The 19,400-nt window shown below is 43.4% G+C and overlaps 1 protein-coding gene across 1 annotated transcript; it reads left to right on the forward strand.

Annotated features, from left to right (window-relative positions):
- Positions 1 to 2,038: 2,038 nt before the first annotated feature.
- LOC127563313 (cytochrome c oxidase assembly factor 7) lies at positions 2,039 to 7,841 on the forward strand. The gene is made up of 3 exons (XM_051999678.1): positions 2,039 to 2,222; positions 4,153 to 4,293; positions 6,592 to 7,841. The coding sequence occupies exons 1-3, from the start codon at positions 2,093 to 2,095 to the stop codon at positions 7,038 to 7,040; spliced, it is 720 nt and encodes a 239-aa protein (XP_051855638.1). The 5' UTR covers positions 2,039 to 2,092; the 3' UTR covers positions 7,041 to 7,841.
- Positions 7,842 to 19,400: the final 11,559 nt, after the last annotated feature.

The raw sequence follows: 19,400 nt of genomic DNA on the forward strand, positions 1-19,400 counted from the left end.
GGGTCACACAGCCAGGTAGTGTTAAGTGTCTGATTTGATTTGAACTTGGATCCTCCTGACTTCAGGGCTGGTCCTCTATCCACTATACCAACTAGCTGCCTCCTGGGTGTGTGTTTTTAAACAAACCTCCTATTGTTGTTTAATAGCCACTACAAATATTTTTATTTTCTCATCATCGTTCTGCCAAAGTTTTGATTAAACTGAAGACTTCTACCACTACGGAAAAGTTTGAGAATCAAGTCTAGTCCAATCATGTCGATTTTGTAAGTGAGAAATAGCAGCACAGGGAACTGAGTGATCAGCCCAGTCACACATCTTGTTAGTGGCAAGATCAGGAGTATAACTAAGACCTATTTGACTCCTAATTCCGTAGCCTTCTCATCAATCACATGCAGTAGACAGCCAGAGCGCTGGCCTGGGGGGAATCCCTCCTCGGATGTAGTGGGACAGAACAATTTGCTTAATTTTTCTAAACCTCAGTTTCCTCTTCTGTCAAAGAGATGGTAATGACATCATAAACTCGAGGGGCTTCCTCTATCAGATAACCTCTTCTCTTTAGTTTTTAAAGCTCTTCCACTCTTTCCAGTCTAGCCATACGGGCCTCCACATGGTACTTCATCTCCTGCCTGTGTTCCTCTGTCTTGATTGTTCCTGGTGCCTACAAGGCTCTTCCCCTTTCTCTCCGTCCCTCGGAGTTTCTGATTCCCGCTGAGATTCAGAGCAAAAGCTGTTTTCTCCCGGAAGTGCTCCTCTCTGAGGTAATCTCTGTAGGTGTCTACATGCAGTCCATGAAACCCACGACAGAGCCTTGAGAAAGGCGGCAGATGATGAGTCAGAAAAGGAGGAAGAAAAGCAGGTAGAGAGGTGCGCAGAAACCCAGAGAGAAATCATGAGGTGGAGGAGTCTCACTGGTAGGAGGTAATGAGAGCGTGGCAGCTAGGTGGCACCATAGTGCACGGAAGACATATTCCCGAGTTCAAATCCAGCCTCAGGCACTTGGTGGCTGGCAAGCCACTTCACCCTGGTCCCAGTTTCCTGATCTGAAAAATGAGCTGAAGAAGGAAATGGTCATTCTGGAATGGTTATTCCAGTATTTCTGCCAAGAAAACCCTAGCTAATCCCTCCAACTAGACGCTCCAGAAACATCTTTTACATCTATACGTCCAACGCGGAACTCATTTTCTTCCACTTGCCCCCAGCTTTCCTACTGGCAATCTGGATGGTATCCTTGACTCCCGTCACCTCCCACATTCTGTTAACATTCCATCTTCTCCGACAAGCCTCAGGAGAGTCTGCATCTATCGATTATCCCCGATTAACACATAACACATTTTGTGTGCCCACGATGTCTCCCCCCTCAGGCTGGAAGCTCCAGGAGGGCAGGGAACAGCTTTCCTATCTTTGTATCACCAGTGCTTAGTGTTGTGTCTGGTATACAGTAGGCGATTACTCATTGATGAAGGCTTGGGACCTCCCCTCACTCCCAGACCATTAGCTCTCTAGTCACAGTCCCCCATTGGGAGCCACGTTTCCTACACTATTAAACAAGTTGTCCTGGACAATACGCGCTGCTTCTTCTATATCTAAACGGTGGTGAATAGGCTGAGGTCTGAGTCAGAGAGACCAGAGTTCTGATTCTGGCTTAAGCATGAGGCTGGGCAAGTCACTTAACCTCTCTGTGCCTCAGTTTACTTATCTGTAAAAGGGGGATAAGAAGAACCCCGACCCCCTAGCACTGGTGCAAGAAAACACAAAAGTGCTCCGTGTGAACCACAGTGCGCCCGAGCAAAGCGCCAGCACACAATCTGGCGCAAGGTAGGTGTTTAGTAAATGCTCCGCCTTTCCTTTCTCCTCCCCTTCTTTCCGTTTCCTTCCTCTGTTTCTCCTTCTTCCCCCATCTTCCCTTTCCCTTCTCTCCACTTTCCTCCACTTCCTCCCCTTTTCCTTCCCCTTCCCTTCCCTCTCCTCCTTCCTTCCTTCCTCCTTCTTCCCCGCCCCCTTTCCGCGCGCGCAGCCTCAGTAGGATGCACAGCTTCAATCCAGATCACGTGTTCTCAGCGGCGCACGCTCAGATTAGCTAGCGCGGCGGCGCATGCGCGGAGGAGCGGCGGAGGTCATGGCGGGTCTGGTGGATTTTGAAGATGAGGAGCAGGTGGCCTCTTTTCTGGAAAACATGGAGGTGGAATGTCACTACCAGTGCTACAAGGAGAAGGACCCGGACGGTGAGTCGGGTACATGGGGAAGGCGGGGGATGGGGGGAGGCTCGGCTCGGCCCAGGGACGTCCGCCGGGGCTTGTGGAGGGCAAACGAGAAGGGAGTGGAAGGAGAGGCCAGGCCCAAGGAGACACCTCCCGGTCCCTCTCCCACCGCCCTCCTCGGGTTCCCCTCCCCGGCCCTCTTCTAACAGCCCTTCTTTCCATCTTCCTCCAGCCTCACCCCTCCCTGGCCCACCTCCATTAGTTCCCCTCCCTCACCCCCACTCCCCTCCGTCGCCCCCACTCCCCTCCCTCGCCCCCACTCCCCTCCCCGGCTCTCCCCAGCACCCCCGAGAAGCCGCGTCCTGCCCCCTGCTCTCCCCTCCCCCTCTGCAGCCCTCCTGCTTTTCAGGTAACCCCGGTAGCCCCTTATTCTCACCGTGATTAAGTGCTGTAACGACGAGGAGCTTTTGCGTTGCGCTTTAGGACCACCCGTAGTAGGCGCGTTTCTGTGCCGGGCTGGGGGCTGCAAAGCGCCAGCGGCCTCGTGCCCCCAGGGAGCACAGCGACAGGTCGGAATAACTCGGTGCCCCCAGGCCACGTGCAGGGGAAGGGAGGCGGGACTGTGGTTTTGGGTGATTGGTGCCGTGAGCCTTCCTTCGGCCAGCAGTTGCCGGCTCTCCTTTCTTGTGAGAATGTGTTTCTCCCCATCCTTTGATTACCTGTCTTTTGGGGAAAGGTGTATGTATCTGTGTACTTGGATGCGTATCTTTTTACATATTGGATAGATGTCTTTCTCTATTAGATAGTAAACCTTTACCTACGAAATCTGATAACAAATCTTTTCCCACTCAGCCACCTTCCTTCTTCTGGATGCGCTGGTTCTGCTGGTGCAAAGCCTTTTATGGGGTAACCCGTTATTTAGTTTGCCTTTCTGTAATTGCCCCATCCTTCGGAGTCTTCGTTTCCTACCCCTGGCTGGGGAAGAGTCACCTATGCATTTTGTGCTAAGATATTTAATATTCAGGCCACCGATCGTTTAAATTTGTCATGGAATTCAACGTAAGCTGTTGATCCGATTTCTTCCAAACTTCAGTGTGTTTGGCATTATTTATGAAACAAGGAATTCTTTCCTAATTTATACTTTTAGGCTTATTAAACACTGGTTGTTGAGTTCCATTAAAAAAAAAAAAGGTAGGGTTTTATCTGGGACTTGAAGGAAGCCAGGAAGCCTGGTTGAGATCAGCGCTGTGTTAGTGGAAGGGTATATTGGAGGCATAGGATGCAGAGAGAGTAGCCACCTCTTCACCCCAGCTTTCCTCTCAGTTCCCAGTGGTTGGTCCAAACAGGAGCAGATATCCTTGGAGCCCTGGAAGCCGTGGATGGGCGCCTTGCTGCAAGAGAACTAGACTGGGGATCGAGGCCCAGGGCTTTGGTGAGCCCTGTGGGACCCCAGAAAGTCATCTGAAGGCTCAGGACCCCCCATCCTGGTTGATAAGATGCAGACACTCTCTAAGATTCCTTTCCATTTTAAAATCTAATGTTTCTGTAGCCCAGTCGAGGACCTGATGTTGGAACTTGTGCCTCTTTTCTGGGGGATGCAGTGGGCAAAGTGTTGCACGGCAGTCAGGAACCCCAGACTTGGCTTTCTGCTTGGGTGATGATGACCTGGATGACCCAGACAAAACGCTCCAACTCTCTTAGTCTCAGTCTCTCTATCTGTGAAGTGGGATAGCTGCCAGCACCTGCCTCACTGGGTGATGGGAGCCTCTGAGAAAATGGCAGGGGAGCTGCTGGGCTCAGTCCCCTCTAACAGCTCTTCTTGCCATGAAGGGGAAAACCAAAGGGAACTCGAGAGGGTGGGGAGCATCCAGGACCCCCAGGGCTAAGGCAGCCCCCTTCTGCCCTCCCTTCCAGACCCCGCAAGGCTGAGGTCAATCTTTGCTTTCTGCCCTAGGTTGTTTCAGGCTGGTAGACTATCTAGAAGGGATCCAGAAGAACTTTGCTGAAGCAGCCAAGGTGCTGAAGTTCACTTGTGAAGACTACCACCACAGCGACAGCTGCTACAAGCTGGGAGCCTACTATATGACCGGGAAAGGTATGGCAGGGGTCATCCTGTTCTCTCCCCCCACCTCCTCCAGATCCAGGCTGTGTCCCCTCTCCAGCTCATCCTCAGCTCAGCTAACAAAGGGACTTGGTTAAAGCTCAGAATCGATCATCTCTCCTTAGCCCAGTGCCAGTAGCTCTATCCAGTAACTCCAGATCAGACCCTCTGTTTGGCTTTGGAAGCCTTTCATGACCTGGTCCCCTCCTGCTCGCCATTTTGTCTCCTTGATTGTCTCCCCACGTACTCTGACTGCCCCCTCCTGAGGGTGCTTTCTCTGCTTGTTCCCTGGATTTGGGGGGCTCACCTCTCCTCAATCTGCTGACTCCCCTACTTTCTTCAGGTCCCAGCTTGAGTCTCACCTCTCGGTGGCTCTAGATTCCGGTGCTTTCCCTTTGCTTCCTGTTTATCCTGGAGATGAGTTGTTTGTCCAGGTTTGTTATCTCCCCCATTGATGTGAGCTGAGGACGGGGGTTGCCTTTCGCCTCTTTTTGTGTCCCCAGTGCTTAGTTTGCCTGGTACGCAGTGAGTGCTTGGTAAATGTTGATTGATTGTGTTCTTGCTGTGTATTTGTGTCTACTCAGCATCATTATTCATAATATATGAATATATGAACTGATACAAGAGTGAAATGGGAAGCAAGAGCCAACAAGAAGATCAAGGCAAATATGCAACGCAAGCCCAGAATTCTGGTCAACTTTTTGATCTATGGTAAGTTCAGGAGGTTGATAGATTTGAAGCAAGCTGTCAGCCACACAGCAGAGACAGTGGACTAGAGGCAGGCATGAGGGGACGGGCATTTTCCGACACGACCAATGTACTGGTTTGTTTTGCTTAACTTTGTTATGAGGGAAGGTTTTTTGGAGGGAGAGGATAGATCACTGGGAATGAAAGAGGGGTTAAAAAAAGAGAATCCATAAAATAGTTTCTTGAAGAGATTAAAGACCTTTGGGTGGAGATGGATTCCTCTAACCCGAGAGATGGAAGCAGCTGAGGCTTATATTCATAAATATTTATGGCTTGGTAATCTATTAATGACACAGCTCATTCAGCCACCAGTTTTTAGGCTGTTTGATTACTTCCTTAGTCCTGGCTTTGACGCTTTAACAGTCTGTTTGACCCCTCCTCTCCCCCCACCTGCTGGGGCCTCCAATACTTTGCTCTGATTTCAGATGAAGCGGTCACTTGATGGCCTCTTGAGTTCCCTTTCACTTCCTAGATCAAGTGTTACTCTGATTTCTGCTCTCAGATTGGTTTTTAATCATTACATAATTGGGTGCCTTTTGAAACCTAGTCCTACTATTTTGAACTTTATGATTTATGTTAGTATGTTAAGCCCCTGTTATTGGCATCAGGACTTATCTGTTTTGCTCCCTTTTTATTAGTTGGTAGAATGCTTTCCTTTGAGGAAAACTTGGAGGACAGCCTCAGGAGACTAGTGAGGTTATTAATTAGATTAGCAAATAATCAATAAATTGATCTCTTGGTAACCAAAGACACAATCATGGAGATCTCTGAATGATTAAATACCTTTGGAGAAGACGGTACCCTTGACAGGTGAAATTAATGAACAATTAAGGACTTTGTCATCTCCTGCTGAGAATATTCTTGTTGATGAGCCTCAGCTGCCTCCATCTCTCGGCTTAGAGGAATCCATCTCCACCCAAGGGTCTTTAATCTCTTCAAGAAACTATGGATTCTCTTTTTTTAACCCCTCTTTCATTCCCAGTGATCTATCCTCTCCCTCCAAAGAACCTTCCCTCATAACAAAGTTAAGCAAAACAAACCAGTACATTGGTCGTGTCGGAAAATGCCTGTCCCCTCATGCCTGCCTCTAGTCCACTGTCTCTGCTGTGTGGCTGACAGCTTGCTTCAAATCAATCAGCCTCCTGAAGTTACCATAGGTCAAAGAGTTGACCAGAATTCTGGGCTTGCATTGCATATTCGCCTTGATCTTCTTGTTGGCTCTTGCTTCCCATTTCACTCTTGTATCAGTTCATATATAATTTCCCATAATTCTCTTGAGTTCTCAGCCCTTCTCACTTTCCTCTCTAGCATCCTTTCCCCACTTCCCCAGCTGCAGTCAGACTGTGATTACATATGACATAATTAATTTTTTCCAATCCCCATCTCGAGTTGTTATGATCCAGCCTTTTAGGAGAAAAGTGCTTCATGGGGTAAAAAATAAACTCATTGTGTAATTCTGTTTTCTTCTAGGGTTTTGCCTGCACGTTTTTGTTCCAGGTATTAAAATTCTGACATGGATTTCTTTTTTCCTTTTTTTGCCTATAGGAGGATTAGCCCAAAACTTGAAAAATGCTTATAACTGTTTTTTAAAGGCTTGTGAGAAACCTGGGAAGAAGTCAATAAATGCTTGTCACAATGTCGGACTGCTGGACCAAGATGGGCGCCTTAATGACAACAAGCCTGACCTGATCCGAGCCCGAGACTATTACACAAGGGCTTGCGATGGCAACTATGCCCCCAGCTGCTTCAATCTCAGTACTATGTACCTCCAGGGATCCCCTAACATCCCCAAGGACATGGGCCTGGCTTTGAAATTCTCTCTGAAAGCCTGCGACCTGGGCCACATCTGGGCCTGTGCCAATGCCAGCCGAATGTATAAACTGGGAGATGGGGTGGCGAAGGATGAAACCAAAGCCGAGTCCCTGAAGAACAGGGCCAAGCAGTTGCACAAAGAGCAGCAGAAAAGCGTCCAGCCTTTGGCATTTGGGGTGTGAGATGATGAGCCTGTGTCCTCCCTCCCCTTGGATATGGATTCCTTTACTGGGATACATTTTTGGTGATAAAATGTGGGGGCAGAAGCAGTGTATTGGCCACTGGTATCACATGGTTTGTGTTGCCTGTGAAATAATTATTTCCTTTAAAATGTCTACATCAGTATGTACACCTGGGGAGCTGGGCTCTAACGAGCTCCCTCAAAGTGGAGAGACTGGAGCCCAGAGAGATGGGTGTTGGGGAATTATGGAGGCTTCTCACATCACAGAGTGTGTGTTGGGGCAGGCGTGTGCACATGATGGAATGTGTGTGTCTGTCCCCAAGTTCCTGGATTTATATGGTTCATATGGTTCCATTTATATGGTTTCTTTTGGGAGAAATTTTGTTTGTGGGAACTTGGACACTCCTAAGGTGCTCATTATTACCTAAGAATGAGCCTTCTTTGTGCTGTCCATTTTCTGATGTCTGTTAGTTATTGCAGTTGTATCTGGTTTCACCTCTCAGAATTTGTGGGAGGTGGTCTTGATATTCAGAAGTAATAATGCAGTCTAAAGAGTTACCTATCATTGTTACGCAGATTTGGGAATAAGGACAAAAAATATCTTGGCCCGTGTTTCTCCGGAGAGGTCACACTGGCTGACAATAAGTGAGACTGACGTTCCAAATTGTCCGTTTGCCTTAAATGTCCACACCCTGCGTAATTGGGTATGTAGAGAAATCCATGAAATATTCTAAAAGCAAAAGATTGTAACGTTTGAACTGAGCCTTTCAAATTGTCTTGTGAATAAATTAATTTAATTTATTATTGATTTATTGTTTATTTAACTAGATTGTAATTAGGGGTTAAGGGAGATACAAATGTTTGTTCTGTTTTTCCAGTTAGTCCTTGCCTTAGCACTAGGGGGCAGTTGAGCATAATGGTATTAAGATTCTCCCTGTTCCATCTACCTTGCAGTTGCCAAAAATGGAGGGGAGCTTTCTCTGATTGTCTAAAAGTTCATATGGCAAATTGGAACACTTGCATACTTTTATACTGTATAATGAATTATTTTAAATTGTTTATATTCAAATTTATAATCAACCAGGTGGTAGGTTCTGTCCCAGGAGCAGGAGAAACTTAAAAATCATTGCTTTCAAAGCAGTTGTTAAAAACTGTTGTTAAAATATGTTAAAAACTTTTATATTATGAAAGTTAATTCAAAAGGCAAATTAATAAAAATCTTACTTGTCCTTTTTTAAAATCAGAGTTTTTTAAAATTTACTTTTGTTTTGAACTCATTGTTTTCGAAGTCTTTGAGGGCTTTCTTCCTCCATTTATACTGGGAAAGGGGTTAACAGTGAATCAAACTTTCATTTCTCTATTGAGTAGCTCCTATTTGCCAATTTCTTCTCCTAAAACTATCAAATTCTCATGTCCAGCTCTTTCAATTGGTGACTAGGCCAATAAAACAAAATTTAAAATTCATAAATTACAAAATATGAAGTTAATAATTAAAATCATAATGAAATAGAAATTTTCTTGGATAAGTCCATTTTATATCTCACTAGCTTTAATTTGGTGTAAGTGGTCAGGGGATAGTGTGGATGGAAAAACCTTTGCTTTTTTTGTGGTGGGCAAGGGGTAGTGGGAAGAAAGATTTTTTTTTATCCCTATCCTGTCCTGGTATTGTAAATTTATTTGCTATATAGTATTTTATTTAGCAAGGAAAAAAAGGTGACATTTTATAATTATTTTAAATTTGTTTATATTCAATTTTATAATCAACCAAATTTCATGTAATCCAAGAAGGAATATCTAAGAGCAATGGATGGGAGTTTTAGCAGGAGTGAGATTCCAGGTTCTGTACAGGAAATTGCCTAATGTTTAGGGGTCTTGCCTGCTCAGAAGGGAGTAAACTCTTGTTGGATGCATTCAAGTAGAAGCTGAGGAGCCAAGGATGCTGCAGAGAAGATTCTTGCCTTGGGAGGGAGATGGGAGCAAAGGACCATGGAGATCCTTTTTCAGATTCTGAGATCCAAACAATTTCCATTCCTTGCAAGTAAAATATTTCTTGATCCTTCCTAGCTTAAAAACTTTTTTTTCTCTCTGCTTTTGCTGTTTTCCCACACCTTGGAATATGTTCTTTGTTCAGTGTGCTTGGTCACTCAGTCCCTGCTACCCTTCTAAGGTAAGCCGGGAATTGGCCAGGTGAAGCAGGATGGCTGAATTTGGTGAGTCTCCTTGCTTCCATTGGAAGGTGCCACAGTGCACAGATTATTTTCATTTCTTGTTTAATACCTGTTACATTCAGACGAAAGGTTCCCCAGATGTTCCTCTTTGAAGAGCACTGTGACTCTTGCACCAAGACTAAGAGTTAAGCATTTTTAAAGTTCCTGTCATGTGCAAGTTCTGTGCTAGGCACTGGAATTACAAAGGCAAAATAATAGAAAGGTTCCTGTCCTGAAGGAGCTTAACCTAAAGAGGGAGAGACTCAGAATTAATACAAGGTCATCTGGGGGCGGGGATTGGAAAGCTTTAGCAGTTGGAAGAAATCGGGGAAAGCAGCATGTAGAAGGCAGCATTGGGGCATAGGAGGCGAGAAGGGGGTGCACTCGGCTCATAGGGACAAACAGTGCAAAGACTGGAGATGGAGGGCTGTGTGGAAGGCAGCATTGACCAGTTTGGCAAGGTGGTGTGAAAGGGAGAAATGTGAAATGCTGGAATGGTAGATTGGGGCCAGGTTATAAAGGGATTTAAAAGCCAAATGGGAGTATCTTCTCAACTCTAAAGCAATAAAGAACCACTGGAACTTGGGTGATGTGGTCAGACTTGCTGTTTGGGGAGAGTGGATTCCAGAGGAAAGATTGGCGGCAGCAAGACCAGTTAGGAGGTTATTCCAGGTGAGAGCTGATGAGGATGGGAACTGGCTTTGAGTGGAGAGAAAGTCACAGGGAGGAAATGTGGTAGAAATGGCAAGCTTTGGAAGCTGCGAGGAAGAGGAGTTGTATCCAGGGACAAACTCCAGTAACTGAAAGGAGGAAGTTTGAAAGATGGGTGAGTTTGGAGCGAAAGAGTCCAAACACAAAAAACTCAGTGGAAGAGTAGGAGCCAACTTTGGTGTTAGGAAATCATGACTTTGAGTCCCACCTCTGACTCATTGGACAAGTCATCAAGTCCATCTCATTTTACATATGAGGAAACCAAGACACAGAGATGTTAAATGGCATGACACGGTGTCTGAGGCAAGATTTGAACTTGGATTTCCCTGACAAGTCTTACTCTCACTAGGACTAGCTGTTATATAGCAATTCAGAAAGAATATTGTCTAAAAGTGGACCTTGGGGCCATCAGAGGGCCTGAATAATTTATCTAGGGCAATCCAACCCAGGCCCTTTCTCCTTTACAGCTCTCATTATGGTGAAGTAGTGCTATGGACTGTCCATCTGAACAATAGGCATTTTTCTTCTGCTTGGTTTTTCTTGTGTGGATAGTTAGGCTAGATAATTTTGAATAATTATGTTTTCTATTCAGGAGGCTTTTTATTGTTCTGTGGCTTGGTGCAATCAATGCAGTATAATTCACAATGAGAAGAATCTTTGGTGGTGGTAAACGGCTTTGGCCTACACAGTTCCCTGTGTGACCAGAGGCAAATTATCTAACTTCTCCGTGTCCAGGGAATGCTCCAAGACCAAAGTTATAGATGAATTGCTGATCTGTATGTCTGCAGGGAATTTTCACAATGGAAGCTCTACTAACTGATACATTTCACAAGTCTGGACCAAGAAAAATATTGTACTCTTGTCACATCTCGTACCTTTCAACTCTCATTGATTAAAGTATTTGTTGTACAATATATAATTGTAAGGTTACTGTGTAAGTCTATGAATCTTTTTGTCCCTCTTTTTCAGTATTCCTTAACCTTGGATTCCAAGAAAATAATAATAACTAGCATTTACTTAGCAATTTTTGGTTTGTGAGTGTTGTCCATGTTATCTTATTTGATATTCTTTCTCCATCATCCCCATGTCAACCTTTTCATGAAGATTATTAAAAAACATACTGATTTAATTTGGAGTGTTTTATTAAATTCTTCATGGACTCCCTTTATCTTTTTTATCCCCTGCAGTGGCTGTTAGCCCATAAGCTTTGGGATTATTTTTATTATGACTTTTGTGAAAAAACTTATCATAAGTATTGCCATTTGAAATGACCAAAGGTCTTGTGAAATGATGTTTTTTGTTGCCTCTGAACTCATGATAAAACTATCTCCATGAGCCAACTCCTTTCCTTGTTTCTCTAAGGAGATCCCATGAGCCATTTAGCACTTAGCACAATACCTGACACATTGTAAGGGTTTAATAAATGCTTGCTGATTGACTGGTTGATTTAAGAGGAAGAGATTAGCCATTTGACCTTGGATCTCCTACCTTAGGCCTGAGCTGCTCTGATGGGTGAGAGACCATTATAGCTAGCTATAATAGTTAGCCTCAAGGTACCCAATCATGCTTACCTCTCCCCCCCATTTTCCTGCAACGGGTAAATTCACCCCTCCTCTTCCCAATCTCTTGCCCTCCAAAAGTTGATTGGTTGGTCTTCATCCTCAAGGACGACCAAAATGATATCACTCTATTAGAGCCGAGTTATGGCGTGTCCAACTATGGCTAATCAGACCAGTACAAGCTTGGATAGTGAAAATGAAAATCTGGAGGGAATTCTCTAACTTTGTGCATGTCACGTTTCTTATGGGATGATTCAATTCTGCTTTGCTCATAGAACACAGCACCTTCTGAAGGGGGCAATTCATGTTGGATGGTCCTGTGCCATGTCAGGCAATTCTAAAGCTCTTAAGAGAGAGCTTAAGAGCATTCTTGTATCTTTTTTTTTTCTTTTTCCTGGCCACCATGTGAGCGCTTGCCCTGTGTGAGTTTTTCATTAAGTAGTGTTTTTGGCAAGTATACATTGACATTCGAAGTAATTTTAAAACAATACTGCCATGCCTCCGGAAAGAGTTTAATGTCAATAATAGCCCATCCAGTGACTACATTCACTATGTCAGGACTTCTGAGAACAAAGCTCTTTCCTGGCTACCACTCCCAGAGACGGCATCTCTTTAGTATTTGTATTCCTGTCTTTAGCATTGCTAAGTTAGTATTCACTGTCGGTGTTAAAACTATGTGGCTCCTTGCCCACTCTGCTGACATTGATGGAACTCTGTCCTCTTATCAGTGAATCAAAAGGTGGGGATCAGGGTCTGAGAGCCCCCTGGCCTAGGGCCATTTTGTATTTTTCATTGGCCATGGCACTTTGTGACCAATGTATTGGCCTCCAAAAGGCTGGGGATGAGCCTCCCTGGCCCTTAGAAAGCCAAATCAGTATTTTATTGGAACCGTACTCAAAGTTTTTGTAGCAAAATAGGACCTACCGGATCTTGAATATTGCTGGCTTAGACTTCAAGAATCCAGGCTTGGTGGTGGACTTTGTGTAGGTTATGTGGGAGAGGGATGCAGTTTGGACCTATGATTTCATTGCTATAGAGATTTCCCAAGTGAGGAAAGTCCTCCTTTGTAGGCAGGTTAGCAGGAACTCTGTAACTCAGAGAATTTCCTAGAGCTCTAGGGTTAAAAATGATTTATCCAGGTGCACAATCAGTAGAGAAAAGATCTGATCATGGCTTCCTGGCTCTGTGGGCAGCTCTTCCTACCCACTCGCTCCTCATGCTGCCCAGAGGTGGTATTTGGTCATAATTATGATAATTCACATTTTTATAGTACCTTAAAGTTTACAGAAACACTTTGATATGATAATCCTGTGAAGCATGCAGTGCAAGAGTTGTCTCTTTTTTGCAGATGAAGTAACTAAGGCTGAAGAGGTGTCTGGTGCCATTTCCTATGCTGCCTCTCAGTAGACAAAGATCCCATGTTTAAAGGACCCACAGACTATGTTAATGATTATTGATTATTCTTAGTACCCTCTGTTCTTTTTCTTTCATTTCTGAAACTGGAAAAGTGTATTCCGCTGATGCCTTTTGTCTTTACATCACAATCATTTCTGGAAACTCTCCATTTTCCTAACCTTGAAATGAAGGGAAACAATGACTTTTGTTCCTTTTAAAACAATTTTCTTTTGGATATCTTGTTTTTGCCCATCACATTCCTTTCCAGTTAAACGCCCCCACTTCCAATTACTTATCTTCCCCCATAACAGAGAAACAGCCGACAGCAAGAGAAAAATAATGCCTGTGCCTGTTCCACTGAATATCTATTGTCATCTGACTCCTGGAGTCAATATTGATCATTGCAATTATTCTGAACATAGCTAGCTGCCTTTCTGTGGTGATTTAATTTACAGCATGTTAGACATTGTAGTGACCATGAGCAAGTCCCATAAGTCTCTCTGGGCTTCACTACTAAAATATCTCCTCATTTATAAAATGGGGAATTATGATTTTTATCATCCGGGCTTGGAAAGCACTTCGTAAGCATCAAATTCAAGAAAGCTCAGCTAACTTGACAGTAACTGACAAGTGGAGAAACAAAATGTTTTCCATGTCCTGCTACATGGTTATGTTGTCCTTTAACCATGGTCCATTTGGTCTATAGGACCAAAATGACATCACTATGGTAGGATAAAGTGCGATGTGAACAACTGGCCAATCAGACCAGTATCAGCTTGGAAGGTTCTACCACAAAGAGTTCGAGTGAATGTTTGGTGTCGAGAGGTCTCAAATATGCACATCGCACGTTTCTTTTGAGCTTATTCAATTTGGTTTTGCTCATAGAGCAGAGCACCTTCTCTGATGTGGCCATACCATGCTGGACTGTCCTGTGCCAGCGTCTCCCGGGTCTCACAATAGATTTCAAAGTTCTTTATTGTGACCCTGAGAGTGTTCCAGCTTTTGAGATAAGACTCCAGCTTTTGAGATAAGAATTCAGTATTTGCCAAAAGCTGCTGGGAGGATTGGAAACTAGTATGGCAAAAACTAGACACTGACCCACACCTAATACCATATGCCAAGATAAGGTTGAAATGGGTTCATGATTTAGACATAAAAAGTGATATAAGCAAATTAGAAGAACAGAGGATAGTTTACCTCTCAGATCTGTGGAGGAGGAAGGAATTTGTGACCAAAGAAGAACAGGAACTCGTTTTTGAACATCAAATAGATAACTTTGATTATATTAAGTTAAAAAGTTTTTGTACAAACAAAACTAATGCAGATAAGATTAAAAGGGAAACAATAAATTGGGAAAACATTTTTACATTTAAGGGTTCTGATAAAGGCTTCATTTCTAAAATATATAGAGAATTGACTTAAATTTATAAGAATTCAAGCCATTCTCCAAATGATAAATGGAAAAAAGGTTATGAACAGACAGTTTTCAGATGAAGAAATTAAAACCATTTCTAGTCACATGAAAAGGTGATCTATTGATCAGAGAAATGCAGATTAAGACAACTCTGAGATATCACCACACGCCTCTCAGATTGGAAATAATGACAGGAAAAGATAATGGCACATGTTGAAGGGGATGTGGGAAAATTGGGATACTAATACATTGTTGGAATTGTGGATGTATCTAGTCATTCTGGAGAGCAATTTGGAATTATGCTAAAAAATGTGCATACTCTTTGACCCAGCAGTGTTTTTATTGGGCCTATATCCCAAAAAGATCTTAAAGGACGGAAACAGACCCACATGTGCAAAAATGTTTGTGGCAGCCCTCTTTGTAGTGGCAAGAAACTGAAAACTGAGTGGAAGCCCATCAGTTGGAGAATGGCTGAATAAGTTATGGTATATGAATGTTATGGAATATTGTTGTTTTATAAAAAATGATCAGCAGGATGATTTTAGAGAGACCTGGAGAGACTTACATGAACTGATGTTGAGTGAAATGAGCAGAACCAGGAGATCAGTGTACACAGCAACAACAATATTATACGACAATTCTGATGGATGTGACTCTTTCCAACAATGAGATGATTCAGACCAGTTCCAATGATCTTGTGATGAAGAGAGCCATCTACACACAGAGAGAGAACTGTGGGGACTGAGTGTGGATCACAATATAGCATTTTCACTCCTTTTGTTGTTGTTTGCTTGCATTTCATTTTCTTTTTCATTTTTTTCCTTTTTGATCTGATTTTTCTTGTGCAGCAAGATAATTGCATAAATATGTATGCACACATTGGATTTAACATATATTTTAACATGTATAACATATATTGGATTACTTGCCATCTAGGGGAGGGGTGAGGGGAAGGAGGAAAAAATTTGGAGCACAAGGTTTTGCAAGGGTCAATGTTGAAAAATTATCTATGCATATGTTTTGAAAATAAAAAGCTTTAACAAAAAAAGGACTTTAGTGTGTGGCACCTTATCTTGCCAGGTAATCTTTAGAATCTTCCCAAGACAATTCAAAAGGAAGTGATTCAGTTCCTGGCATGGTCCTAGGCAGTCCAAGTTTCACAGGCATACAGGTCAGGGCAATGGTTCTGTAGAATTTCAGTAGTCAGTCTAATACCCCTTCTTTCCTACACTTTCAGAGCCTTCTAAATACCGAGCTGGCTTTGACAATGTGGGCTTCAACATCACCATTTATGTGTACATCCTGGAAAGTATACAGCCAACGTAAGTGGATATATTCACAGCATTCATAATTTCTCTACTTGCTGCAATTAATGGTTCTACATATGGTATGGATGGTGTGGAGAACCTATGTTTTCTTGGTGTTTACTGTCAGGCTGAAATTAATACAAATGGAGGTGAATCCCTCGACTTTAGAGGCTGCATTGAGTACACAGTCATCTGCAGATAAAAAGTTGTATATCAACTCTCCTTCCACTTTAGTCTTGGCTTGTAGCCTTTTCAAGTTAAATAATTTACCACCAATTCATCCTACTTAAGTGTCTAATTACATTGCTGAAAACATCATGCTAAAAAACATAGAAGCAGGTATTGTCCCTTATCCAGAACCCAAGTAAGCATGCTGTTGTGAACTGGCCCATATTTGTGAACTTTTCTGGGCAACCAATTTTTTTCATGATCTTCCACAGGCTCTCATGAATGACAGTATGAAAAGCTTTGGTCAGACTGAAAGACATTGTGTATAGACTTATGTTATGCTTCTGCTATTTCTCTTGGAGTCATTGAACATCAAAGAACATATTGATTGTTTCTCAGCTCTTTGTGAAACCACATTGACTCTCTGGTCGAAGACCATCCTCCAGGTGAGGGATCAGCCTATTAAGGATGACTCTGGCAAGAATTTGTAGCTGACAAAGACTAAGAGAGAGACTCTGCTGTGATTGTCACAGGACAACCTATTGACTTTTCCTTTATAGAGATGGACAATAGAGGCATACTTGATCTCTTGGGGGATTGGGGGATAACTGCCTCTTGCTTTGTAATAGCATATTTCAATCAGTTTTTGTATGAGCAGTGGACTCCCTGCCTTATAAATTTCTACAGAGATAAAATCAGCATGAGGTGCTTTGCCACATAAGAGGAACCTAATGACATCCAAAATTTCTTTTTTAATTGGAAGTTCAGCTAGAAAGGGATTGAGTTCAATCTGAGGTAGATGATCAGTGGCTTTAGCATTGGTTGATGATGACCCGTTGAGAATGCTATGGAAATGCTCCATCCATTTCTCAAGGATTATGTCCTTATCACTAATTAATGAGGCTCCATCAGCACTGAATAGTTGAGTTTTGGCCCATAGTCTTCAGGGCATCGTAAAAATGCTTTGGATTGTTGCTATCATTGTAAAACTCAATTTCATCTGCCTTCTTATTGAGCCAAGAATCCTGCTATCTCTTTAAGGTCCTCTTGCACTTTTATTGGAACTAAATGCTGCCTTTCTAGAGGGGGATGAATTATCTTGCTGGTATACTCTATGTAGTTCTCGTTTTCCATTTAGCAGCTTCTGAATTTCCCCATCATTTTCATCAAACCAATCTTGATGTTTGTGAGTATTCTGGCCCAGGTGAGTAAATGTGGTGCTGTCCCCCAGACCTCTGAAAGCTGCCCACTCCTTTTCTGTTCCACTGCTGCCAACTGTGTGTTGATTTAACTTTCCCTCCATTTAACAATGAAGTGTTCAAGCTTAGAGAAGTGCTCTACTCTGTTGACATTAAGACTTCTGTAGTCATCTTGTCTGGGGGCCACAACTTTTGTTGAAGATGAATGTTTAGCTTGGGGAGGATAAGTCTATGATCAGTCCAGCACTCTGCACCACACATTGCCTTTGTCACTCTCACTTCCTGTCTGTCTCTTCTCCTTACAATGATGTAGTCTATTAAATGCCAACATTTGATGCAGAGTTATGGCTACAATTCCTAATGTATCTGCACCATGCTGCCAGGAGACTTTGAGGTAGGAAAAAAAAAAAAGTAAAATAACATGGTGAAGTCACATATAAATTGGATTTAAGTAAGCAGAATTACATGAAATTGGCAGCTCTACTGTCTCTTCCAGGGTCATCAGAGTCCAGCGTCAAGACAAAAAAGTCAAGATGACTCTAATGGCTGTGGATGCAATGGATGAGCACGGTTTCTGAGTGCTCCATAACATCTGCTTCTGCTGTTGGGACAAATTGTTCACATCTCCCTATTCAGCTAGGAAAGTCTCCTGTGCGTGGGGTGGACACCCCCTAACTCAGTGAGTTTGAGGCTCCTTGTGTGGTCCATCTGCCAAGAAAGTTTATTGGATTGTGGCCACTGTGCATGCTACAGCTTCCTGGAGTCACAGGTGAGAGTTGGGTGGTAGGTAGACAACAAAGGTGGATGAGCAGCCCCCATACCAGAAATCCTACTCTTCCCTGAATACCAGCACACCGTGTCCTTTCATATATGTACATGCTGTCTGCCTCAACAGAAGGTAAAATCCTGGAGGGCAGGGGCTGTTTCATATTTGTCTCTGTACCCCCAGTATTCAGCATAATGTCAGAGATACAATAGGTATTCAAAAGAAAGCTTATCAATTAACTGAGAACCTTGATATTCCTGGTTCTTGATTTAAAATGGTCTGATACTTTTGTTCTTACTTTTAAACTCTGAAAATGAGATTGTGGTCCCCTGCTTCAAAACACTTTATCTATTGAATAAAGTCTAGACTTCCAAAGTAGTTCCTATTCTCATTTTACAAATGAGAAACCATTTTACTGGTGAGGTAGTTGGGTAGTTCAGTGGATAGAGTATTGGAAGTCAGGAAGAGCTGATTCAAATCAGTTTCCTCAACTATAAAATGGGGATCTCAGTTGTCTCTCCCTCCTACAGTTGTGAGGACACAATGAGATATATTTGTAAAGTGCTTGGTAAACTTTAAGGCTTTGTTTAAACACCAGCTATAATTAAGTGAGTTGCCCATGATCAGTGCAGTGCCCTAGACAAGGTTCTCTGTGATTTGGTTACAACCCATCTTTTCAGCCTTATTGCACAGCATTCTTGTTCATGTATTCTATATTACAGGCAATCTAGTCTCTGTGGGTGCCCTGTTTTTTCCCTCTCTACACCTTTAACCATGATGTTCATTATATATATAGAATGTTCACTGATTCCTTCCATGTTATACCTTCCTGCCTCTACCCGCCAAAGTTGAAACTTTGGTCATCTTCCAAGGCCCTTGGAAAGTGGTGCTAAAACCCACACATTACAGTAGAATGGGGGATAATAGAGAGAGTGGGTTGAGAGGAGAGAGACCCTGGGGCTGGTTAAAGCATTTCCCTAATGTTTTTTCCCATCTGCTGAGCCAGGAATAGCATCCCAACAAAGGTGCTTGTTGATTTTGGACAAATGGCTGTTTGTGAAACCGGCCTTTTGGCAGCCAGCGGTGGCAGTTGGGCTGGGTCCCTGCAGGGCTCTTGGGCTGCCCCAGGCTCAAGGCAGAGAGCCAGAGGTAAACTTGATGCTGCCCACCAGGGAGGGGTCGAGGTGGGGGAATAGTCCCTCCAGAAACTGGAGACCTTGCTGAGCTCGATCGGTCCCATTATAGCATCTGATTGCTCTGCCTCTCGAATGCCTGAGATCAGTTTCCAACAGGGACTGCTGGGCCCCAAGAGCAGGCCTGGGATTTGACTTTGAGGCAGCCCTTGGAAGGGTGACGTTGGTCATGGAGAGCCCCTTCTGTTGGGGATTTATTAATACTCTTTCACCTTGGGTTACACGATAGCCTGACAGAAATTTCTTCCTCAATATTACAGGTGAAGAAGCTGCGACTCCAAAGTCTTAGTGATTTGCCCATGGTTCCTGTCAGAGGTGGGATTTGAAAAGAGCTGGTGTGATGTGCCAGGCTTTGTCTCAGGGAGACCTAAGTTCAAATCCCATCTTAGACACTTATTAGCTGGGTCACCCTCGTTGAGCCTCAGTTTCCTTTTCTGTACAA

This window comes from Antechinus flavipes, chromosome 4 (assembly GCF_016432865.1).
Source record: "Antechinus flavipes isolate AdamAnt ecotype Samford, QLD, Australia chromosome 4, AdamAnt_v2, whole genome shotgun sequence".
Lineage (NCBI taxonomy): Eukaryota > Metazoa > Chordata > Mammalia > Dasyuromorphia > Dasyuridae > Antechinus > Antechinus flavipes.